We start from the raw sequence: 26385 nt of genomic DNA, 5'->3' as shown, positions 1-26385 counted from the left end.
GAGTTCCTAGGTGTTTTAAGGTCTTTTAATACTCTAGTATCAGGTTTAAAGAAATATCCTCAACACTGTCTTACAAGGCTTTTGTTGAGTATATTTTAGTAATGATATTGTTAATTTCTAAGGGCTTGTATTCAATGGGTGTGTGTGTGTGTGTGTGTGTGTGTGTGTGTGTTTTAAGTGAAAATACATTTGCTCCAAAGGGCTCTTTGACTCTCTTTGAGGGCATTAATTAACTCTTCCTTTGACCTTTCATCTTTATTTTCTAATTCCTGAATTTTTTTCTTCAGGGTCTTTTTTTTTATTAAGTTTAATTTTTTTTTCCAGGTTTTCTTTAGATGTTGAGTGATTCTTGGTTGCCTTTTTTGTATTTGGGATAGGATAGTAGAGGGGCTTATTATTGATAGTTTTTTTCTTTATGCGAGTGATAGGAACTTTGTTCATAAACTTAGGGCCGTTCAGAAAGCAGTCTGTGGAAGCTTTGCTTAGGATCCAACACCCAAAGCTATCTGCTTGAATTAATAGAAGAACCCTTAGTTATTATTCTCTTTTTCTTATTCTTGTACAGGAAACCCCTGACTGGTAAAGGAGTGAAAACCTAGTGGACATTCTTGAATTACATAAACAGACTCTATACAGTTTCATTTGATTTTAGACCTATTCCTTATTCCCATCCACCAGCTTACTTCCTTCACTTGAGGCTTCCCTGTGTTGGGGTAGGATAAGGTGGGCTTTTTTTCCTTACTTAGGCATTCTCTTATAATGTTGTATTGTGTGCCTAATGTCCTAGCAATTTGTTTGAAATGGGATTTCTAGTTAAAGATGAATGTAAACATCTTCACTGAAGACGTTTTATTAAAAAAAAATAAATGCATGAACATAAGAAAGGAAAGAATGGGTGAAGTGGTGAGCCAACAAAATTTGGAAATTATAGAACAGAAGGAGATACTTGATTGTGAGGATGGGGGCGAGGATAAACTTTTCCCTATACTCTGTAAACACAATACCTCTGTGACCATTGTGTGTGTGTTTTCCCCATACACTAAACAAGCAAGCAGTTCTTCAGTGGACGGTACCTGGGTGTCCTAATTCAATCCAGTTCAAACATTATGTATTTGAAGGTATTGTCAGATTCCACAGGTTGAGAGCTCAGTCTCACAAGATCAGTGAGAGTCCAGACTTCTGGAACTATCGCTGGATGGGCTACAAATTAATGGTTCCCTCGACCCACTCCTTGTTTTACAAAGGATACAGATGAAGAGATGTATGAGGAGAGGTTGTGTGGGAAGGGGCTCTAAGCTCCCATGCCCTTTCTGTCACTCTCCAGGAACTTCCATGTGTCAGCTTTTCAACCCCACCCCCACCCCACCCCCTGCCCCCAATACTCCTAGATTTTTGTGGCAGTTTCATTACTTAGGCATGATTGATTATATAATTGACCTTTCGTGAGTGACAGTACCTTCAGGGCCTCCCCTCCCTCACTTGGGGTCGGGACTGAAAGTTTGAGCCTTCCAATCACAGGCTTGGTTCTTCCATGCCAATCACCATCCTGAAGCTATCCAGGAACTCACAACCATGATTAAACTCATTAGCATAAGAGGACTTTTAACACTGTTGTTTTCTAAGAAATTTAGGAGTTACATACCAGGGGCTAAGACCAAATATATATCTCATAGTATCACAATGACTTAGCAAATTTGAAATATCTGTATGAGAAACTGTTGTAGTAGTGTCAAGTCTATTCCAGTATAAGAGAATATTGAAAAATTAGAGAAATGAATTTATATATCTTCAATGCTGTAATTCATGGCTCTCTTTTCCTGTTCATCTCCAAAATAGGGAAGAGTCTTCTCCAGGCAATCTAACTTCAGAGGAGACCTAAAGATAGTGACATCAGTGGGATTTCCAGTTAAACAGCTTAGCCTGTATTTCTTCAGTTGTGCCTCATAATTTGACAATCTTCCTAAATAGCTCTGTTGTGTGTCCCAGATATGAGTATCTGAAATACGCCTCTTCAGAAAAGAGTGGCTTAAAACTAACAGAAAAGTTATTGGGAAGAATCAGATTATGCAAATCGAAGAAAACTTAAAACTACATTGATCCCCTGAGAGTGGTAGTTTTCTATAACCATGAAATAAAAACCCCATACTCTATAAAATTATACCTTAAAAATTAAAATAAACTTTTGGAAACTAAAAATGTGAGGGGGGGGGGAACCACAGTAAATGACTTGCAAGATAAAGAAGTTTCCCAGAAAGTAGAGGGGCAAAGATCAGAGACAGGGAGTATGAGAAGAAACAATCATTAGAGAATTGGTCCATGAGGTCTTTCAGGTATGAATTTGCAAATGAATAGTCCATTGAGTGGCTGTACAGTGGAGTGGACTTAAAAAAAGTGCGGAGAGAGAGACACTGGAAAATTTTAGAACACCAGGACAGAAGGAAGATCTTTAGAAGCATCCAGACTGAGTGGGGGAAAGGATCAGTGTGAGGATAAAGATATTTTCAGTAGTGCAGTGTCTCAATACTTATCTTCCCTGCATTCTTCTTTCAGAATGTTTGGGAGTATGAAAACAAGGTTAATTAAAGAGGAGGAAGACAAGGATATCTACTACAGGATGAAGAAATAGGGACTGGTGGATGCTAACGAAAGTGTAAACTATCAGATCTATTGGCCCTTCTCAAGAGGGAGATCCCCCAAAGAGACCTTTTTCTGATCTGTGTGCTAAAGCCAAAAAAGGAACCTATAAGCAGTCATTTAGGTGGCCATAGTGGACCTGGACTATTTCTGCTGATAATCAAGGAAGGAGCTTCTTACCTCTAGGTGTCCTGTTCTCAAAGATAAGCATAGTTAGTGAAGAGAGGCAAGCCAGGATGTGCAGCAGTTGCACTGGGTAATGAAAGGACAGTATGACAGATATGTACCAGAAGTAGAAGGTAAATGTCATTAATTGGAACACATCACAATATTTAAGGGCAGTCTTTAAGGTTAAACATGGATCTGAATTGACATCTTGAGGGAAAAGTTGGGAAAACTAGTAGAATGTTGAATTAGTGACAGGTACTTTATGGAGAAAATAAAAGCAAAGACAACAATGACAATTTTTAATCATGGGGCAAGTAGGAGATTGTGCAAGAAATAAGTAATCACAGTTTACCACATGATTTAGTTGTTAATTGCATTTACAGTCATATGTAAACAGAATGCTCCTCTGTCAAAAGATAAGGTGGCAACAAATTTTAAAGGTCTTGTCTAGAATTGGGCAACACTTACTTCTATAAAACATCGGAAGTATTCCAGTAAGCTGAGCAGAAGAGATTGGTTTTATAGTCAGAAGAGGGCTGAAGACAAAGAATAGAGTGGACTTGCCCTATGGACGTTACTTTCTTTATAAGGCAGGGAGAGGGACATAGAACAATAGAAAAATAATTTATAGCTTAATGTCAGGTTTGTTTTGTAAGAATTAAAGCAAAGGGGACTTCATTTTCATCTGGTTTCATTGTCATTGACTTTGGCCCATGTGAAATCGGTTATTATCTCCTAATTTTTTGGAAGGTCGGGTAATAATTGAGTTGTCTTGACTTCTTTTTGAAATTTAACTTGTCCATTTAGGGTTTACTGTAAGAGCTTAGTCCAAACCAGTATCATACTGTAATTTTTATTTAACACATCTAGCTCGGTAATCATAAACTGGGAGTGATTTTGTTCCTCTCAGGAAACACTTGGTAGTATATGGAGATATTTTTGATTTGTCATAACATGGCAGGTAATTCTATTGAGATCTAAAAGGATAGGGGCTGGGGTTGTGGCTCAGTGGTAGAGCGCTCGCCTAGCATGTGCTAGGCCCTGAGTTTAATCCTCAGCACCACATAAAAATAAATAAGGATGTTGTGTTCAACTACAACTAAAAAATAAATATATTTTTTTTAAAAAAAGATCTAAAGGATAGAGGCTGCAGATGCTGCTCACCATCCTACAGCACACAGGGCAGCCCCCTTTAATAGAATTACCTTCTTTAGAATGTTGTGCCGACATTGAGAAACTAACCAAAACTGTGATATAATTTTGTTGGAAGAATGGAAAGATGAGAAAGAGTGTGAAGTGTGAGAATAGTTAATCCTTCGTTTTCTATAATTGAAATCAATAGAAAATGTCGCAAACTAAGAAAATAGACACATTGCTTTTTTTTTTTTTTTTTGAAAGAGGGAGAGAAAGAGAGAGGGAGGGAGAGAGAGAATTTTTTAATATTTATTTTTCAGTTTTTTCGGCGGACACAACATCTTTGTTTGTATGTGGTGCTGAGGATTGAACCCGGGCTGCAAGCATGCCAGGCGAGTGCGCCACCGCCTGAGCCACATCCCCAGCCCAACAGTGGTCTGTTTTTATAGTTCAGTTTTCTACAATTGTAATGGACTATTTATATTCTAATCTGAGCATGCACAGATCAGGGTTGAACCCCAGAGTTCATAAATAATTTTCAGTGGTCATTTTCTAGAGCTGTTGTCCCTCTACTATCTCTCTAGTGCTATCTCCCTAGTACTTTTGCTTTCCCTGGGGCTCCCTGGCTCCCCTGTTTGGTTTTAGGCTAGAAAACCATGCTGTATATATACCTCATAGAACTGCCCATATCTGGGAACAGCCAGGCAGAGGAAAGACAGAAAAGTCAATGGAGATTGGCCTTACCATTTTATAATCAAAACAGCTTTTGTAATTGGGAAGGAAGGTTCTTAAAAGACCTTTAGTTTTCATGCGAAGATTAAACAGATAATGAAACATACTTTTTAGTGAATTATATGAATATATTTGCATATATTCTTGGAAATGTTACATAGATAAACTCTTAAATTTGTGAGTTACCTATGATATCTCCTTCCTCTTTGTCTCCCTTTTTAAGACTTATCTTCCCCATGGTAAGTTCTTCCAGATATTGTTTGCTTCCTTGAACAAGACTGCTCTTGGTCTCTTTTCTAAGTTGGTGGGTCAGGGGTGAAGCAATTAAATAGTTTAAAATAAATTGTTATAGTTTGTAAATGTAATTTTTTTTGTGTTTTGTTTTTGACAGCCGATTTATTTTGCATATTCCCAGCGAGGAAAGAGACAATGCAATCAGAGTGTGTTTTCAGATTGAACTTGCCCATTGGTTTTACTTGGATTTCTACATGCAGAACACACCAGGATTACCTCAGTGTGGGATAAGAGACTTTGCAAAAGCTGATATCCTTTTCATTAATATGACTGTCTTTCATTCTTGTTAATAAAATATTTCAGCACAAATTTCCTTTTGCTTGTCTTTGAGACTTTTAACTTACTGGATAACATATCCTTGACTTGTAAATATTGTCAAATATACCTAGGGATGTAGCTGTATGGCAGAAGGCTTGCCTAGCATCATTGAGGTCCTGGGTTGCCAAAAAAAGTTTTTTTTGTGTGTGTATGACATAATTTAGTAGTCTTATTTCTGCACTAGGACTCCTTAATGTACATTGATTGGAAATAAATTTTGGCATTTTTGTAAACAGCCTATTTTTATAATTGATCTGTTTTTACCTGATTCTGACTGTATCATTTAACTAGGTAATCTTTAAAGAGATGACTTTTCCAATTTATTTAGAAATTTCTTAAATAATTACTGAATATTTACTATGTGCCATACAAGTTAATAATCATGAATTCTGCAGCCATGTTCCCTCTGTTAGTATCCTGTCTTTCCTATTAACCAGCTGTGTATATTTGGGCAAATTTTGGGACTCTTCTGTACCTCTGTTTGCTCTTCTGTAGATTGGTCATAGTCTTATGGCTTTTCTTCAATAAGCACTCAGTGGTGTGGATATTTAAGATGCTTGAATTCTTTCATCAGTCTAACTTCCCTCTGTCCTTCTCTTCAAAGTACTGGGTAGTCCAGTAATGAATATGTAAGACTCAAAATAATTTGGTTTGTGATTTAAGGAAATCAATTGTCAAGAATTTTAATAAAAAATTAGAAATGATGGTTATCAATTATGGCATATTTTAAGCTTTTTCAAATTAAATGTATTGTCAAATAAAAATGATACAAATTTCTGCTATCATGGTTGAATTGAAGTACTATTTTTTAAATATGAGGAGGATAAAAGATTTATGGGAAGATTGATGTCTTTTTATTACTTGTTCATTATGGACTTGGGCAACAACTTAACAGATAATTTTCTTTCTTTTTTTCTTCTTGATTTCATGAAGGTTGTGTTTAGTTAAGGGTGGAAGGGACATTTAGACCATAAGCAAGTAAACCCATAAATAAGGTGTTTTTATAAGTACTACAAAGATGGTGGAAGAGTGATGTGATTAGAAATGGCTGATACTAAGGGACTGGGATTACTTTAGCTAAGGGTCTCTCAGTGTTGGTGTTATTAACATTCTGTTTTAGCTTTTGACTTTTTAAAAATTATCATTCACATAACAGAATTTGCTTTTTTAAAAGTGTACAGTTAGTTGTTCTTAGTATGTCATAGATATGTGGAATGATCATTGTTATCTAATTCCAGAGCATTTTTATCACCCTGTGGGGGGAAAAAGCCAATTTATTCCCTTCTTCCCTCCCCATGCCATTCATTCACATCCTGGCAGCTGCCGATCTGTTCTCTATCTTTAGCAAATACTTTTTAACTGTAATTGGCAAATGCATTTTGAATAGTAGTCAGTTGGTTCAGTCAATTTGTTTTTTTGTGAGGGTGTTGGAATAGGGAAAAATTGAAAAATGAAGCACATAGTTTCCAAACTTAGTTGGTTAATTTCTCATTTAATATTTTTATCCTTTTTTTCTTTTTTCTTTTTTTTTTTTTTTAATTTGAGTCAGGACCTTGCTGTCTCCAGATTCCTGCTCTCAAATGGTCCTTCTCAGCCTCCGCAACAGCTGGGACTCTAGGCTTGTGCAACTACATCCAGTTTGTTTTTCTTTTTAAATAAATTTAATGGATAGAAAAGTTAGATAATTTTTATGATGGAAGTTTCATCTTGTGGGGAGATAGATGTACCTTAAAAGTACTAGTAACAGCATAGAGAAAAGGAAGAGAAAACAACAAAACTGGATATGTATCCTGCTTATAGATAACCACTGCAAGTTATCTATGTTCTTAGGGTCTGTTTACATTAGTTTCTCTATGGTTAAGTTTAAAATGGAAAAAATATCATTCAAAATTTATGCTTTGGTTAGATTTTTAGAAAATCTGTGATGACTTTGTAATACATAAGTAAGGACTTTTACTAAACATGTAAAGTAGGACCTTTATTGGGAAATACCTTTCAGAATCTTAGAAAGCCCCCCTGGAACCACAGGTGTTGTGGGATGGTTAATGTTATATCCAAATTTTCATCTTTTTTTTTCTTCCCCAAGAGAAGGGAATAATTTTATTGAGATTAACTTTGTGCCCATCTTTTCATTTTGGTGTTATCATAGATAGTTGACTTTGGGATTTGCCAAAGGCCTTTTTGGTTCTTGTTAGAGCTATAAAGCCAGGACATATTTTAGAATACAAAATTGTAGGACTCATAAAATTCCAGTTTAATTAAATGAATTTAATGTTATATGTTTGCCCAAACATCTCGTTTAATGTTAACATGCTTACTTAAAGGTTCTTTTGAGTTTGACATTTCTTATACTACCAATTCTACTACCTTTTCTTAGTTTGTTACAAAAATTCCTGTGTTATGTTGAAATATCTTTTGACCCTAATGCAAGAGTACAATTTGGGCTTTTCTCTATATCCTAATGCATATATATTAAGTTTCTTCTATTTTTAGTAACCCACAGTAAGTTTAAGTAGTTTTAGAAATTAAGTGCTAGTATTTCATATATGTGGCCTTGTGAATAATTGAAAATATGCTCATATGTCTTTATATTAACATTAAATTGAAAATACAGAGAAAACAAGTTTTTACAGAGGGTTTGGGAATCCTTAAATATAAATTATAATTTTCACCACACTTTTTGTAATTAAGAGGATCACAGTGATGAGGCTTTTGAAGGCACAGAATATCAGAAGGCTGAGCATACCATTTCATGGTTTGGGGTTTTGGATCTTTTTTCCCCCTAGTACTTTACATTGTCCAATTTTAGGATAGCTTAATACAAAGTTTCTTTTGAAACTTGCTATACATTCCTTAATACCCAGATTTACCTTCCTCTATAATACTTAGTAAATCTAAATCTTTAAAATGATTTCTCATTATAAAATCAATACATATATATGTTTAAGAAATAGAAAAGTAGAAATTAGTGTGTATATCCTAGTTCTACTTTTTAGAATTGACTGCTTTATTTTTTCCTTCTCTTTTAGCAATGTGCATGTACTTGCTTCCTTTTAGCAATGTACTTGTGCTTCTGCTTCTTGCTGTCAGTTTCAGTGTCTGTTGTTGACTCTGATGTGATAAATATTTGAGATGTGGATTCCAAGTTCATTTGTATTAACTCAGGGATCTGGGACTCTTAAGTATTCAAAATTTACTTTTTCTAGGCTAAATGGAGATATTAACAGTGATTTGTTCAAGAGAAAACAAATATGGAAAAAAGGTTAAAGTGAAGGTTTGAGTAATTTCATACAAAATACTCAGTTGACTTAAATAGGTCTCTTTCTGTAAATAATTTCTCAAGCTGTATTAAGGGAGGAAGTAGCTTCCTTAACACTTATTTATACTCTTCAATCATTGTCCATTTTTGCTGCCTCAAGGTGAAGATGTGGAAAAAATTTTGGATGAATGGAAGGAATATAAAATGGGAGTACCAACATATGGTGCAATTATTCTTGATGAGACACTTGAAAATGTGAGTGTAATAAAAATAAGATTTTTTTAGTGAAATGGTCATCAACTGTCAGTTTTTAGCCTATTAACATTTGTTATATAGTATTCTGAATTAAGAATGAATGAATCTTAGATGTTTAGTACTTGAAAGGCCAAATTTTCCATGTTTTATCTATTTCTGTATTTTAAGATTTTTTACTTATTGCAATTATAGCTTAGTGAACATTGTTATTTCATTTTTGAAAAAAAATATTTTTAAATACAATGCTTTCCTTTGCACTAATAGTAGTATATTTAGACTCATGGAAGATACCTATACCAAATGAAATGCTATATGAAATTATTGGTGCTAATAGAAAATCACCTTTAATTTTAGAAAAGAGCATAGAAAAGGGGGAGTAAGTTTGATTTTTATTTCTGCTTGTATTGTAGGTACTACTGGTTCAGGGGTACTTAGCAAAATCAGGCTGGGGATTTCCAAAAGGAAAAGTAAATAAAGAAGAAGCTCCTCATGATTGTGCTGCTAGAGAGGTAAGTTATTGAAGTTTGAAACAGTAAATTTGGCTCTTAGTTTCCAAATGTTTTTAAGCTTTGTTAGAGATACTCTTGGACAGTCTTAATACTCTTTCCAAAACTTGAGTACATGAGTTAACTTTTGATATAACCAGCAGTTGTTTTGTCTGCATCTCTGTTGTTCTCATGTGTTTCCATTTTCTTTCATTGTTTATTTTTAAACTTATCTCTTTTGCTTCTTTCTTTATGATGATATATTTTCCATCTTTGACTTAACAATTGGATTGGCAACTGGTAAAACTTTTTGATTATTATATTCCTTGTCTTGTTTTATAATTTTAACTTTTAGACAAGTGTGCAATTCAGGGTTTTCTAAGAAATTGTATTTGTTGCTCAAAAACCTGTTGCAAATTATCCTTTTTTTTTTTTTTTTTTAAGTCTGTCACCAGCTAGCTTTGTCTATAGGACTTGAAGTTTAGAATGGATATCTCAAATTTGTTCTTACTTAAAATTCTGTTTTACCAGTTAGCTGTAGTCCATGGTAGTCTCTGAACTTTAATATCAACAAATTTCATTATCATTCATTGGCATTAATTAATTAAACCTTGAGTACTGTATACTACCCAGTTATTTATTTATTTATTTTTAATTGTTCATGGATCTTTATTTTATTTATTTATATGTGGTGCTGAGAATCAAATTCAGTGCCTCACACATGCTAGGCAAGTGTTCACCACTGAGCTACGGCCCTAGCCCCAGTTTTTTATTCTTTATCACAGTATAATTTATCCTTGAGATTTGAGAAGTTGACCTGAAGGAAATATGATATAATTGAAAGAAGACTGGCTGAGGAGCAGAAAGACTTTTATTTTGGTATAGGCTTTGTTACTTAATAGACTAGAGTCTTTGGGGAAGTCATTTAACCTCTGTAAAATGAATCTGTTTATTTATTTATTTGGCGCTGGGAATTGAACTCACTGTGCCACATCCAAATGAATTTATTAGCCACATCTAAATGAATTTATTAAGGAGAGTCACTCTCATGGGTTTTTTATAACTAGAAGTATTATTCTTGAGGAAAAAAACTAAAGTGATAGTGATTTTGAGTTTTTTTTTAAGATGGTAATATGGATTTGGGGGCATGTTTTATTAGAAGCTATTGCCTTATATGTTTTGTAGTAGTGTATATTGCCTAGTTTAAATTTGCATATAACTGTTAGGAATAAAAGTTCAAATTCTTATAAACTACTAGTGGTTAATTTACCACAGAAAAACTGTTAGTGGGATTTCCCTTGGAGCAGGATTAAAAGAATGATTAGAAATACTGTGTATTTTAAATTCAGTCTGAAGCAAGTTAGTATTTCTACAGCGTATAGATAGAGTGATTGTATTCAAGTAAGTGAAGGTTTATGTACAACCTGTAAAACCAAAACTTGTTGGGAGAAGGTGCTAGCAGCTTAATGCTTTGGGTATGAGGCAGTTCAGTTTGCAAGCTGAGATAATTGATTTTCCCATGTTCATAAGAACAGTTGAACCTAAGGATTTCTGTCAAGTCCAAGTTAGTATGGAATGTCCTTTTCCAGAACTTGATGACTTCCATTGCTGGGTTAGTCAAGTACGTATAGTTAGACTACTCTTAACCCAGCAAGGAAGTCATCAAGTTCTGGAAAGGACATTCCATTAATTGGAATTGACAGAAATTTAGGTTCAACTGGGTGCAATTTCTATAATTGAATCTTCTTGGATGAACATGGGGAAAATCAATTATCTCAGCTTGCAAAACTGAACTGCCTCATACCCAAGGCATTTAATGCATCCTTGCTAGCACCCTTCTACCAACAAGTTTTGTATACCATATTGTAAAGAATCAGAACAATGTAGAAATAGGATATTTAAGGAAAGACAGAAGAGCAGTTAACTTGTCAATTGAAGCATTCAGTTTTCTTTTTGGTTTATCTTAATTTTCTGCTCTGGGTTACTAAGATAAAAGATTTCTCTGTCCATGTAGTAATAATTTTAGTAATAATTATAACTCATCAGAGTTTGTAAGAAAATAAATAAACTTTATTCTTAAGGCATGAGAATTGGGACAATAGAGTGTGGATGATAGGACCTAAGGCGAGTCTTCTGGGAGGGAAGATAACGAAAAGTTGAGTGTTCTTAATCCAGAAAACTCCAAAAATCTGAAACACTTTTGGTTGTAAGCAGTTCAAAAAGGAGATACTAAACCTGTGTTACAGGAGACTGTTATTTCCATTTTAGAGATGTGGGAATTGAGAAACAAAGCAGGTAAGTAACAAGCCTAAGGTCTAATAGTAAGCAACACAACAGGAATATAAAGCTTGATAATGGCTTTAGAGTCCATATACTTGGTGACTGTAATATAATTGCTACTCAGGGTAATTTATAAATGGGTAAATATTTATGAAAATAGAAGGAATTATTTTAAAAATATCTATCTATCTATATTTTAACATTTACCTGTTTGTTTGGGTGAACATGAATTTGTTTTTTCCCATTGGAGAATTTTGTTTTTCTGTGAGGGAAGCACGGACATTCTGAGGAGCCAGAGTCCCTTAATTTCAAGGGAAAAAAATGTTTCCCTGTGTCTTTTTTTTTCCTCTTTTAAAATGCTTAATAAAAAACATTATAGTTATACATACTAGTGGGGTTCATTTTGACATATTCATAGATGCACGTAACACAGTTTGCTCCATTTCAATCATATCCTCTTGTAAAGGAACTTGGCAGAAAATATTTTACTTTAATATCTATAGTTTTTTGGGTCTTGCTTTCATCCCTGATTTTTAAATTGTCACATTTTTCATATAAAGAGAAAGTTTTAGGGAATTAAGGTGGAGTGCATTAGTTGTTTGAGCAATCATAATATCACAGGTTGGGTGTTTTAAGCCATAGAAATTTGTTTCTCATCAGTTGTAGAGACTGGGAATCCAAGATCAAGGTGCCAATTGATTGGGTTCCTGGTGGGGGCTCTCTTCTGGCTTGTGGACAGTAACTTTCTAGCTGTCTTTCACATGGTCTTTCCCCAATCGTGTGCTTACATGCTTCTGGTGTATCTTCCACTTATAAAGGTACCAGCCCTATCAAATTAGGATCACACTGGTATGTGTCTTATTTAACCTTTATGACTCCTTTATGTTCTTCTAACTATAGTCATAATGGGAGTTAAACATTCAACCTGTGAATTCTTTTTTGAGGGTGGCAGGGGGAGGGTGAATAGGATGCAATTCAGTCCATAACAGTTGCCATTTTTGAGTGATGAAAAATATTCAACTAGCAGTTAGAAATGTAATAAGTCTTTCTGCCACTTGGTGGTACTATAGTATAATAGAAGAAGCACTGAAAGCAGGAGACCATTAATTAAATCTTAGTTGAAAACCAGATTGTTACCCATTCTTCATAATAGTTTATTAATACTTCACTTTTTAAATTTTCACTCATATTAATATGAAGGGAGAGATTTTTGTCCTGATTTTCTAGCTACCAATTACTCTTAGTTTGATGTCTTAAAACACTTTTCCCTTGCTTTTAAGGTATACAATGATACCATAGGATGCTTATCCTTATTTAAGTTGATAGTAAAGTTTTTTGGTTGTTTTGGGGTTTTTTTTTATGTGTGTGGTGCCGGAGATTGAACCTAGAGCTTCACGCATACTACTAGGCAAGTATTCTGTACGTTGAGCTACATCCCCAGCCTGATAGTAAAGTTTTTATTTGGGTTTTTATAGCATTCCTAGTTTTATTAATGTCAGTATTTCATTATATATGGTAGTGTGTGGTTGTTTTGTTGTGCTGTAGCAGAATTCGAAACATTCTTGAGAGCTCTGTTTGTGGGTTTAGCTTCAAGAAGTGGTGGCAAACAAACTTCTCAAAAAGGTATGAATCAATACCAGTGAAAAGCTAAGGGCAGTCATGTATAGTGGTTCCCAATCTTCTCTTAACTTTTGGTTTACTATTGTTAATAGGGTTCTTTCTGATCAGTTTTAGTGAAAGTAGAATAAGAGCAGAAATAGGAAAGTCATGTTTTAGATATTGTTGAAAACAGGTGTTAGGATAACCTCAAGTGTATTTTTGTTATTATGGTAAAACATCAATTGCTTTTGAGAACAGGCAAACCATACTTGGCACTTCACTTGTGGTCTCAATATTTTATAATTTTGCTTATTATTTGGCAAAATAACATCTTGTATTGTAGTGAAGTTGACTGCGTTTACACAGATTAATTAATAGCATTTATATAGAGGAACTCTAATTTCTTTTCTTGTGGTAGGCTTATAGTATAAAGATTATAGGCAGAGCATTTCATTGTCTTTTTGCACTGTTGCTTCTTTGGGTAACGTTTTTTAACATTTTGTTTAGGTGGGTATTTTTATCTGATAACTTTTTTTGTGTGTGTGGTGCTGGGAATTGAATCTGGGGCCTTATGCATGCGAGGCAAGCACTCTGCCAACTGAGCTATATCCCCAGCCTATCTGATAACATTTATTAAGTTAAAACTGTTCCATATTTCCAGGAAAATGCACTGTGTATCATAATGAAGGAATAGATTTTGATTTTCGGGATCTATGGTGTTTAGGTTTTTAATCTTTAATATTTGTACATAAGGTCAGTCATTAAAACCTTTTCTTGGTAAATATTTTTTTAATACCTTTATTTGGCTTTTATGTGGTGCTGGAGATTGAACCCAGTGCCTCACATATGCGAGGCAAGTGCTCTACCACTGAGTCACAACCCCAGCCTTCTTGGTAAATATTTGATGAGAACAAATGTGTAATTTTGGAGGCAAATTGTCTTTATCATATAGAATAAAGGAGAAGTTTTGTCTTTGGCTTTTGTAGGGATGAAGGGAAAACTCCTTTGCTCATTGAAAGTTTACTAGAATTAATTGACAACAGATTTAACAGGAGAAAAATATAAATTTATTTAATGTACATGGGGGAAATCACAATAGAGTGATTACCCACGAACTCTGTAAGGTTTAGATGCAGTTGACTTTCAGAGGACCTAAATGATCTTTTGGAGGAACAGATGTGCCAAGACAACTCTACCGTTTATTAATGATTCTCTTTGGAAGAATTAATGGATCCAAGGAGGTGAACATAGTTTGTGGCAAAGCCTCTCCAGGTGTGATTCCATTCCTCAATCTCCCTTTGTGGAATATGAATTCAATTAATGAAACCTCAGGAAGTGGACTGAAGGCAATTGTTTTGGGGAACTGTTTTTGTAGGCAGATAGGGGAATATTGAATAAGGCCTTTTTCAGTGTCCCGTGGTCTGCAAGGGCTTTTAATTTAAAATAGTGTACTGGAGTGAAATTCTCTTTGTGATGATGATGATGGGCTCCTTCATTTTATGTGGATTTGGTTGTATAGGGCTTGAAGCACCCTGTGTGAGTGCTGGTGGCTATTTTCATGTTGACCTATACCTCTTCTTCCTGTGTAATTCTTGGCTGTAGCCATTTGTATGTTTAAATGGGATATCTTCTTTTAAATCTACCTGGCAAACTTCAATTGTCTTTTTAAGTCTTAGCTCCAGTGTATCCAGCAGAATAGGTCATTCATGACAACTCTGCCCAAAGCTATTAGGTAACCTCCTCCTACCTCTTTGTATTAACATTGATTTATAATTATGTTTTTCGTTTTTAGACTGAACTCTTTAAAGGGAAGTGCTTGATTTATTCATCCCTGAGTTCAGTGCTTAGGCTAGTACCTGTGACTTACTAAGCACACAGTACATATTTAAATGAATTTACTGAAAGGTCTAAACATGTTAGTAAGATGTGACTCCATAAAAACTGCATTAATAATGAGAGTTCAAATATAGAGAAAAATAGAGTAATACAAAGAATAGGTTCACTAATTTTTTTTTTTTTAGAAAGAGTGAGAGAGAAATTTTTAATATTTATTTTTTAGTTTTCGGCGGACACACATCTTTGTATGTGGTGCTGAGGATCGAACCCGGGCCGCACGCATGCCAGGCGAGCGGGCTACCGCTTGAGCCACATCCCCAGCCCACTAGTTAATTTTTTGCAATATTTACTTTGTTACTTTTGAATATATGCATGGTTTTTATTATTGATGAATCTTTCAAGAGGAAATAGCATACCTAATGTCCCTTTGCTCCTAACTACTTTTAAGAACAAGGAATTCTCTTGGGGTAATGGCCCTGTAATTTATCAAATTCAGGAATCTAACATTGATATGGTACTGTTATGTAATGGACACTTCATATTCAAATCCACTAATTACTCATTTTGATCCTTTAAAAGTTTCCACCCTCTCACCCATCCAAAATCCTACTTAGGTTCACTTATTACATTTGCATTTAATTGATTTATCTTTTCAGTTTCCTTTAATCTTAAGTAGTGCCTTAGTCTTCCTTCTGTACTGTTTTTTAAATTAATGATGTATTCAGTTAGATAGTATTTGTAACACAAAGATCACAGAAGTCTGCCCACAAAGGATTTTGTATTACACAGTTTATTTTTAGTTTAGTTTCTAATTATTATACAGCTTTACATGACTAGTTGTGTATAATTATTTCTGATAACTCAAAGGGAACTAAAGAGGCAAACTGGAGCTTCTGGCTACTTGAATAAACAGAGTTTCCTGAAGAATGGCATACCTTCTCCCATACCTCACTAGATGCATCTCTTCAGCTGTATCTTTAATAACAAGCTGGTAAATATTAAAAAGAAAAATTAAGAACCATAGATGAGGTATTTTTAGAACTGTTTGTTTTGAAGCTAAAATACCTGAACTACACTAATGTTAACAGATAAATCATTTTTATATGTGCATATTCTTGTGAAACCACCAGTGGTGCACCACAGAGGAGTCTTTCCTGACCCTCCCCATTCAATACCCACTTATTCCTTACTTTCTGAAGACACTGTTTTGACTTCTACATTGCTTCCTCTTAAACTTCATACAGATAGAATTTTGCAGTAGGTACTTGTTTTAGTCACTTTTTTTTGGTTGTTGTTGTTGTTGTTGCTGTGACTAAAAAATCTGACCAGAACAATTGTAGAGGAGAGTTTATTTAGGGGCTCATGGTTTCAGAGGTCCATTCTATGGGGCTCCAGTTGAGGCAGGATATCATGGCAGAAGAGCATGGCAGCGCGGAAAGAGAATGGCAGATGGAAGTAGCTAACATGATCAGAAAGCAAAGAGAGTCCACTGACCAGGTACAAAATATATACCCCCAAAGCCACACCCCAGTGCCCACCTCCTCCAACCAACCATGGTTACCACTCAGTTAATCCCTATCAGGGAATTAATTCACTGTTTGGGCCAAGACTGTCAAAACCCAATCATTTCTCCTCTGAAATGGGGACAGCTCACATCTAAACCATAACAGTATTTATTTTATGTTTGACTTCTTCAGCTCAATTTAATTCCAAGAGATCTCCCTGTTGTTGCATGTATTTAGTACTTGCTTCTTTTTATTGTTCTATGTATTCCAATGTACATATATATCACAGTTCTCTGTTTTATGCATTGCATTATTTTCAGTTTTTGCTACCATAAATAGAACTGTTGTAGACCTGGGTGCTGTGGCATATGCCTGTAATCTCAGCAGCTCTGGAGGATGAGGCAGGATGATTATAGGTTTGAGGCCAGCCTTAGCAATTTAACAAGACCCTGTCTCAAAATAAAACAAAAAGGGCCAAGGATGTATCTCAGTGTTAGGTGCCCCTGAGTATCAGCCTCAGTAATCCCCCAATCCCCACAATAAATGCTGTGACATTCATTGTATAACATTGTTATATATGTCCTTTAATGGAAATAAATCCGTATTTCTTTAAGACTGGATTTGCTGAGTCACGGAGAGGCTGCTATTACTAGTTTTCTAAGTGGTTGTACCAATTTACATTTCTAACAGCAATGTAGGAGAATTCTAGTTGTGCTGCATTCTGCCCTATACATCAAATTATCAAATTAAATTTTTTGTAATGGTGTGTAACATTATGGCTTTAATTTGCATTTTCCTGAAGTTTAAGGATATTGAATGCCTTTCCTTGTTCTTAATCGTTTGATTGTCTCATTCATTAAGTACCCATCTATGTGGTACCCATTTCTTTAATGACAGATTTCTTGTCTTCTTGTTATATACAGATTTTTAATATATTCTGAATGTGAGTGTCTTGTAAGTGCCTTCTGTTTTATATTTTCCCTGTTGATTCTCTTAATGGTGTATCATTGATGAAAAGAAACAATTTCATGATCATTAACATGTAAACTCTTAGGTAACTAGCCTTGTTATAAATGTAAATAATTTCATGATCATAGACATGTAAACTTTTAGGTAAACTAGTCTTGTTGTAATTAGAATCCATAAAGATTAATTTTAATGAGTTTTGTTTTGTTGGTGTTGGGAGTTTGACCCCAGAGCCTTGAGCATACCCTCTGATACTCATCTGTTCCCCTAACCCCATCAAAACATTTTTAAGCTCTGTCTCAAGCAATAGATTAGACCTTAATTTCAAAGTAAAGGAAAAAACCAAAGCATCTGGTTGTTCTTTTGCTCTAATGGAAATGCTCAGACAGCATGCATGAGTCATGAAACAAATCCACATAATTTACTGTTTGCTTACATTGTTTTAAGTGTGTAAATGTTAAAACTTGGGGAAGTGAGAAACAACAAAACCTCTAACACCAAGCCTTTAGAATTTTATGTGGGAAAGGTATGTTGTTTTAATATATTTGAACTTCAGCAATAAGCTCTACATTAGACTGTTTCTATATTTACCTGCAATGTCAGTGTTACATATAGAGAAACAGTACAAAACAATTTTTTAACATATACTATTTCTGAATCTAGTCTTATTTCTGGAAGTAGTAAATACAAATAATCTCATTTTCTGAATTTTTCTTTGAGATAAATATATTTTAATGGACTGGATGTCTAAAAGCTAAAATTGAAAATTTCATCCAAATTTATTATTCCTAGGTCTTTACTAAAGGATAGTTTTGAAGTGAGCGTATTCATCGAGTTCTTAAAAAATTAAGAACAAAAGGTATAACATGCTTACGAGTATATATAAATGATGATACAAATGGTTTGGGTGTTGGAGAGTTTAATTGGAAGTCCCAGACCACACATTTCTGAGAGAAGTATAGATGTGCCCTTACTGAGGAAAGTAGAAAGAATACACATAACTAATCAGACAAAGGGAAAAGACAAAAGGATTGGATAGAAGTAGCTCTTTCATAACTGTACCTTGAAAAAGAGGCCTGTGCTGATGTTTAGTCTGTCTCTCTGATTTGTTAGGAGGTGTTAAAACTATAGAGAAGAGGAAGAGCTCTGTCATCAAAGATTCACTGTCGTTTCTAACCCCTGAGAATGCACAAGCCCCCCTGTAGATTTTGGAGGTCAAATGGGGAAAAACTTTTTCAGTAACGTGGATGTTAATAAATGGAGACTTAAGGCTAGAATAAAGTAATGATTTTTTATTTTAAACCAAATTACAGTATGTTAATCAGACTAAGCATGACTTCTATCTCTGGGTAAAGGAAAAATGAAAGGTTTAGATGTAACATTAATTCTCGAGATTAATTCCCATTCCCCTGGTTTTTCTTTTTCCTACTCCCTCAGCTTTTGAGGCATAGTCAAGGCAAGGCAGTTTTAGAACCATTAATTCAGTTCCTTTTATTTCTTCCCTCTTTCTCTTTTTAGTTACCATGTAGGTCTTTCCACCTTCCCCAGTATGAGTTCATTTATACTTCTCACAGTTCTTTTCACTTCTTTTGCATAAATGCTATCTCTTCCCCAATACCAGTTATACATGCATACAAATGTGAATGTAGCTTTACCTTTGGAAACTGTTTGTTTAATGAGCTTCTATCACAGTTCAACTTTCATGTTTGAAAAATAGTTGTATTTGTAGCTTGATATGTATTCAAATTTTTGGACTTTGTAAATAAAATCTATATGTGGTCTCCAGTAGGTATTTTTTTTACAGATTGAAAGTCATTGATGTATTCTAACATCTGCCTTCATTTAATAGATTAAGAAAGTAAATAGATTTTTCCATAATCAGTTTATTAGAGGCAGAGCTAGAACTAGACTTTGAATCTTCTCTCTTTAGTTTTTTCATTTTAATTACCTGGATATTTCTGAATTTTTGTCTTTGAAATAAATTTTGATGAACTAGAGTCATAACAGTTAAAATTGAACATTTCATCCAAATTTATTTCTAGGTCTTTGAAGAAACTGGTTTTGATATCAAAGACTATATTTGTAAGGATGATTACATTGAACTTCGGATCAATGATCAACTTGCTCGTTTGTACATCATTCCAGGAATTCCAAAAGACACTAAATTTAATCCAAAAACTAGAAGAGAAATTCGGGTATGTAACAGTTGAGAATATTTGCATGTTGCTGAACAGTATCCTATTGAATGATGTGAGAAATTCCTTTTAGAAAGTCATTGATAATAATTAACTAAATGAATTTTTTTTTTTTTTGGCTTTCAGAATATTGAGTGGTTCTCCATTGAGAAATTGCCCTGTCATAGAAATGATATGACCCCCAAATCCAAACTTGGCTTGGCACCTAACAAATTTTTTATGGCCATTCCCTTTATCAGGTTTGTTCGTATGTGTTGAAATATAAAACCAATCTTCATGATTCTGATATTTAACATTTTAAAAGTGAAATTTTTAATGTTTCCATAGACCATTAAGGGACTGGCTTTCTCGAAGATTTGGGGATTCCTCAGATAGTGATAATGGATTTTCCTCTGCTGGTAGCACACCCGCTAAACCCACTGTGGAAAAATTGAGGTAAAGAAATATATTTATGAAATTCATGAGAGTTTGTAGTACAGTAACATTTTGATTCTAAAGTTTGTAGAGGTACAAGATTCCTTCTTACAGGTACTATTTTGTTACTGATCTCATCAATAATAGAAGATTTTTAAAGCCTTTTGTTGTTGTAGTTGGACACAATACCTTTATTTTATTTATTTATACTTTTAGGTGGTGCTGAGGATCAGACTTGTATGTGCTAGGCAAGTGCTCTACAGCTGAGCCACAATCCCACCCCTTAAAGCATTTTTGATGAGATGAAAAAGGTTAATTGAAGTTGGAAAGTAGCTTTAGGCACATTTTTAAATGGAACACCCAAGAGGATACCAGCTTTTTAGATGGACAGATGTAACACTAGGAAAAGGAAAAAAAGTGTGTGTTTATGGTATGTTCATGTTCTACTTTAGAAATGAGTTTCTGAAGATGGTTGAATGGGGTTATGTTGAGGTCTGTTTTTGTATAGGGAGACAGGATGCTGATGAATAGATTCAAGGATAGAAATGAGACTTGGGCCTTCTTTCTTTTCTTTTTTTTTTTTTAACATCTTTCTTAGCATCAATTATGTATTATTAAGAGAGACTATTACATGGATGTGAACCATGAAGAGTATTTACTTGCTTGTAACTTAATTGCATCCAGATCACAATCATAGTCAATTGGGAGTAACTTGCTTAGATAGGGATATATTTTTGCAATCAAATTGTCATAACTTTGCCTTTGTTAAATTCAGAGGGAGTCAATTTTTGCTTTTTCTGTAATCTGCATGTACTGATTTATTTTTGTAGAACTTCAAAAATTAAAAAATAGGAGTAAACCACATCTGTAGTTAGTATTTTTTTCACATATGTAGCACTTCATTTCAGCTGGGTTTTATGAGGTCAAGAGCTTGGACCAAATGCTTTAAGAATTGTTTCTGCCTTTCAGAGTCTATGATTATAACTACCAAATTAAATTCCACTGGAAAATAAATAAAACTGTGGAAGGAATAAGAACGCAGTTGGTATTAAAAGGAAATAAAGAAATTACTAAAAAAGTTATGAAATGTTACGTTACAGTGTTTCTTTTAAAATGTGTGTATGTCATCTTTGGGAGAATCTTTTAGGGTTTGTGTTCTTGTTGAGGGGGTAGAGATGATAAAGCAATCTGTAACCAAATACAGGTTGCATATGGAAGTGGTAATGCTGATTAATTAGCATGCTGATTAATGCCTATGATGATGTGTTGGAGGAAATGTCTCAATTTTATCTAAATAAAGGATAGAAACACTGAAGTTTTATTGTAGGTCTTAAGTGGAAAAGGAGTAGAACATTTAAGTATTATTCTGAAGTAATCTTACTGTGATGTGGTTTTGGGCATCAGTGACTATATATGTCTTATAATAATATTTTTTATATGATATTACAAACTGTTATTTCAGGAATCAGATTTTTTTTTGTATAATTTGACATGGGATCATAATTTAATTTACTCATCCTTTGTCTTGTGCCCCTGAATTTTTTACTTTAGAAAATAGCTTTATTTCTCAGATCTTCTTGTATCATGGGTAAGTTCATAACTGACCTGTGTAAATAAAATTCCATACTTGAAGCCTTCTAGTAAGAATCTGAATTGTCTGTTCTATTAGAGGAAAAAGTTCATGTATAGTTCTTTAACTTTGTTTCAACTAAATTTAGAAAGAATTACTTCATATTTTAAAGAATATAATACTTAGAGGAAGGAGATGATATGGATCATTAGAAAAATCTGGGATGAAAAACAATAGGTTATAATTTGTTCAAGAAAGTTTTTGAACAACAACATGCATCTCTTTAGGGGCAGGGCATAAAATAATAGGCAAACAGACAAGAATCTTTACCCTCCTCAAACTTATATTTTGCTGGGGAGAGATGCACAATAAATAAGAAAATGAAATATGTAGTCTATAAGTCAGATTGTCAATTATAAATAAAATTATAAATAAAATTTTATCATCTGATTTTTATTTTTTAAATCTTGGTGTAGTCGAACCAAATTCCGCCACAGTCAGCAGTTGTTTCCTGAAGGTTCTCCTGGCGACCAGTGGGTAAAACACAGACAGCCACTGCAGCAAAAGCCATACAATAGCCATTCTGAAATGTCTGACCTTTTAAAAGCAAAGGTGAGTGATATACGTTTAAAATTTTTGAGTAATTTACATCATTTGGCATTGAAGTTATTCTTTTTTATTTCTAATTCTAATTTGTTATATATGACAGCAGAATGCATTACAATTCATTACACATAGAGCACAAAATTTTTCATATCTCTGGTTTTATAGAAAGTATACTCAAACCATTTGTGTCTTCATACATATACTTAGGATAATGATACCCATCTGATTCCACCATCTTTTTTACCCTTGTGCCCCCTCCCTTCCCCTCTCACCCTTTTGCTCTATCTAGGATTCCTCTAATCCTCCCTAAGCTCCCCCTCCCAACTCCATTATGAATCAGCCTCCTTATATCAGAGAAAACATTCGGTGTTTGTTTTTTTTGGGGGCGGGATTGGTCAACTCCACTTAGCATTATATTCTCCAACTTCATCCATTTACCTGCAAATGCCATGATTTTATTCTCTTTTTTATTGCTGAGTAATACTCTATTGTGTATATATGCCACATTTTTTTTAATCCATTCGTCTATTGTGAGGAGCCATTCTCACACGTGATTGGGCGACTCCCGGTTTGGGTCTGAGGTGTTCTGGCTGTGTCAGAACTTTCCTGGCCCTCTCCTGATGAGAGAACCTGTCCCTGTGGGGGTGTGACTGACCCTGACCTTGGAGTGCGGCCCCCCCTCAACCTTCATTGGATGGAATTCTCCCCTGAGTTTCTTGTTCCCCAATAAAAGGCTACTCCCTGGCGTGCTCGCTCTCTCTCTCTCCTGCTAGCCCTGAGTAATCCTTGCTGCCCTACTGGTGGTTCGAGGTGGGAGCCAGAGAGGGGAGCCGTCTCGGACCTGGTCATAGAATAAGGTAACTGAGTCTGTGTGTTTTCTTTTGATCTCGCTAGCTAACTTTTATGCCAAGAACCTCATTAATGAAACCATTGCGCTGGCCGCATGGTAGAGTCTATTGAGGGGCATCTAGCTCGGTTCCACAGTTCAACTATTGTGAATTGTGCTTGCTATAAACATTGATGTGGCTGTGTCCTTGTAGTATGCTGTTTTTAAGTCCTTTGGGTATAGACCGAGGAGATGGATAGCTGAGTCAAATGGTGGTTCCATTCCCAATTTTCCAAGAAATCTCCATACTGCTTTCCATATTGGCTGTACCAGTTTGCAGTCCTACCAGCAGTGTATGAGTGTACCTTTTTCCCCACATCCTCGCCAACACCTATTGTTGTTTGTATGCATAATAGCTGCCATTCTGACTGGAGTGAGATGAAATCTTAGAGTAGTTTTGATTTGCATTTATCTAATTGCTAGATATGTTGAACATTTTTTTCATATATTTGTCAATTGATTGTATATCCTCTTCTGAGAGGTGTCTGTTCAGTTCCTTGGCCCATTTAATGATTAGGTTATTTGTTGTTTTGGTGCTTAGCTTTTTGAGTTCTTTATATACCCTAGAGATTAGTGCTCTATTTGTGTGAGTGGCAAAAATTTGCTCCTAAGATGTAGGCTTTCCTCCAACACATCATCATAGTCATTAGTCAGCATGCTAATTAATCAGCATTACCACTTCCATATGCCACCTGTATTTGGTTACAGATTGCTTTATCGTCTCTACCCCCTCAACAAGAACACAAACCCTAAAAGATTTTTCTGAGAAGAAGCTTTTGAGTTTGAATCTACCCCATTTATTGATTCTTAATTTTAATTCTTGTGCTATAAGAGTCTTATTAAGGAAGTTGGGGCCTAATCCAACATAATGGAGATTTGGGCCTACTTTTTCTTCTAATAGGCACAGTGTCTCTTGTTGAATTCCTAGGTCCTTAATCCTCTTTTGAGTTTTGTGCCTGGTGAGAGAGGGGGGTTTAATTTCATTTTGTTGCATATGGATTTCCAGTTTTCCCATCACTGTTTATTGAAGACGTTATCTTTTCTCTGATGAATGTTTTTGGCACATTTGTCTAATATAGGATAACTGTAGTTATGTGGGTTAGTCTCTGTGTCCTCTGTTCTGTACTATTGATCTATCGGTCTATTTTGGTGCCAATAACTATTTCTCTATAGTATAGTTTAACGTCTGATATAGTGAGGCCACCTGCTTCACCCTTCTTGCTAGGGATTGCTTTAGCTATTCTGAGTCTCTTATCAGATGGTATTTTGTTTACATTGGGATCTGTTAATGTTGTCCTTCTGCTCAAAGGAGAGGTATTAGAACCCTGCAGGGGCATTATAAGCCTATAGGGTAAAAACAGCAACGCCTTGAATCCACAGAGCTAGAAAGGAAGGCACATGAGCAACATGAAAAGACAAGGGAAGAAAGTGCCCCAAGCACATCAGGATACCACATTATTAGAATCCATGGCCAGCACAGCAGATGAAATGACACAGAAGGAGTTCAGGATGTATATAATTAAAATGTTCTGTGAATTAAAAGATGATACAAGAGAGCAAATACAGGCAGCAAAAGATTACTTCAATAGGGAGATAGATGTTCTAAAGAAAAACCAAACAAAATCTTTGAAATGAAAGGAACAATAAACCAAATTTAAAGTTGAATTAAAAGTATCATCAACAGATTAGACCATTTGGAAGACAGGACCTCAGACAATGAAGACAAAATATATACTCTTGAAAAAAAAGTAGACCACACAGTGAAAATGTTAAGAAACCATGAGCAGAACATTCAAGAAACATGGGATAGCATAAAAAGACCAAATTTAAGAGTTATTTGGATAGAGGAAGGCTTAGAGTTTAAAACCAAAGGAATGAGCAATCTCTTCAACAAAATAATATCAGAAAATTTTCCAAACATGAACAAATTGGAAAACCAAATTCAAGAGGCTTACAGGACACCAAAAGTGCAAAATCGCAACAGATCCACACCAAGGCACATTATAATGAAAATGCCTAGTATACAGAATAAGGAGAGAATATTAAAAGCCACAAGAGAAAGGAATCAGATTACATATAGGGGGAAACCAATTAGGTTATGTGCAGATTTTTCAACCCAGACCCTGAGAACTAGAAGATCCTGGAACAATATATAGAGAGCCCTTTAAGAAAATGGATGCCAACCAAGAATCTTGTATCCAGCAAAATTAAGCTTTAGGTTTGATGATGAAGTAAAACCTTACATGATAAACAAAAGAATTTACAGCTAGATAACCTGCACTACAGGACATCCTTAGCAAAATATTCTATGAAGAGGAAATGAAAAACAACAATGAAATTATTCTTAGTTGACTAATTAATGATATATTATAGAGCTCTGAATTGTCGAGCAAAGACTTTGATGTGTCTGACTTGTGATTTGAAGCAGGGCGGACATTCCTTTTCCTTCACAACTTTGTTATAAATTCAGCTTGGCAGGTGGCACATGCCTGTAATCCCAGCAATTTGGGAGACTGAAGCAGGAGGATTGTAAGTTCAAAGCCAGCTTTAGCGACTTAGCGATGCTCTAAGCAACTTAGACCCTGTCTCAAAATAAAAAATTAAAAATGGGCTGGGGATGTGATTCAGTGGTTAAACACCCCTGGGTTTAATCCCCAGTACCAAAAAAGAAAAAAAAATCTGTATAGCAAATAATAGGAACTAATATCTGATTTTAGTATATGTACTGTTAGTTAAAGGCTCATTCAAAAATAAAACAACAAATGATGGCTGCCAAGTTAAGGTAAATAGATCTATTGACTTTTTTCCAAGAAAAATGCAACATTGTATTGTAAAATTTCATTTTTGCTCTTGATTAGCAAAAATGGCTTATGATGATACCAGAGTTTTATCCATTCATGCTTAGTGGACACTTTGGTTGTTGCTACTTTATTGCCTGTGTTCTTGAGTATGTTCTTGGAAATGATGTTTTCTAATGTTTTATACTTGTTTCTAGATATGAGAGTTGTGTTTTATATCCTCACACGTGGTATTATCTTTTTCATTTATTTATTTTTTTGGTATTGAGAATTGAGGTACTTAACAACTGAGCCACATCCCAGCCCTTTTTATATTTTATTTAGAGATGGGGTCTCAACTGAGTTGCTAAGTGCCCAGCTAAGTTGCTGGGGCTGGTTTTGAACTTTTGATCCTCCTTCCTCAGCCTTCTGAGCCACTGGGATCACAGGCATGTGACACTGTGCCTGGCTA

The 26385-nt window shown here is 34.9% G+C and overlaps 1 protein-coding gene across 4 annotated transcripts in view; it reads left to right on the top strand.

Moving 5' to 3' along the window:
- Positions 1-26385, top strand: part of Dcp2 (decapping mRNA 2) — a 45438-nt gene that overhangs the window by 5638 nt on the left and 13415 nt on the right. For all 4 annotated transcript variants that reach the window (XR_013438471.1, XM_078048878.1, XM_078048880.1 and 1 more), the window contains 7 exons: positions 5060-5211; positions 8667-8794; positions 9205-9303; positions 19508-19660; positions 19787-19899; positions 19988-20095; positions 22121-22256. Coding sequence is in view for 3 of the 4 variants with exons in the window: in XM_078048878.1 (XP_077905004.1) it covers positions 5060-5211; positions 8667-8794; positions 9205-9303; positions 19508-19660; positions 19787-19899; positions 19988-20095; positions 22121-22256 (889 nt within the window). In the remaining variant the exon portion in view is untranslated. The remainder of the gene's footprint in view (positions 1-5059; positions 5212-8666; positions 8795-9204; positions 9304-19507; positions 19661-19786; positions 19900-19987; positions 20096-22120; positions 22257-26385) is intronic.

Source organism: Ictidomys tridecemlineatus, chromosome 1 (genome assembly GCF_052094955.1).
Source record: "Ictidomys tridecemlineatus isolate mIctTri1 chromosome 1, mIctTri1.hap1, whole genome shotgun sequence".
Lineage (NCBI taxonomy): Eukaryota > Metazoa > Chordata > Mammalia > Rodentia > Sciuridae > Ictidomys > Ictidomys tridecemlineatus.
This window is presented reverse-complemented; position numbering and strand designations above follow the sequence as displayed.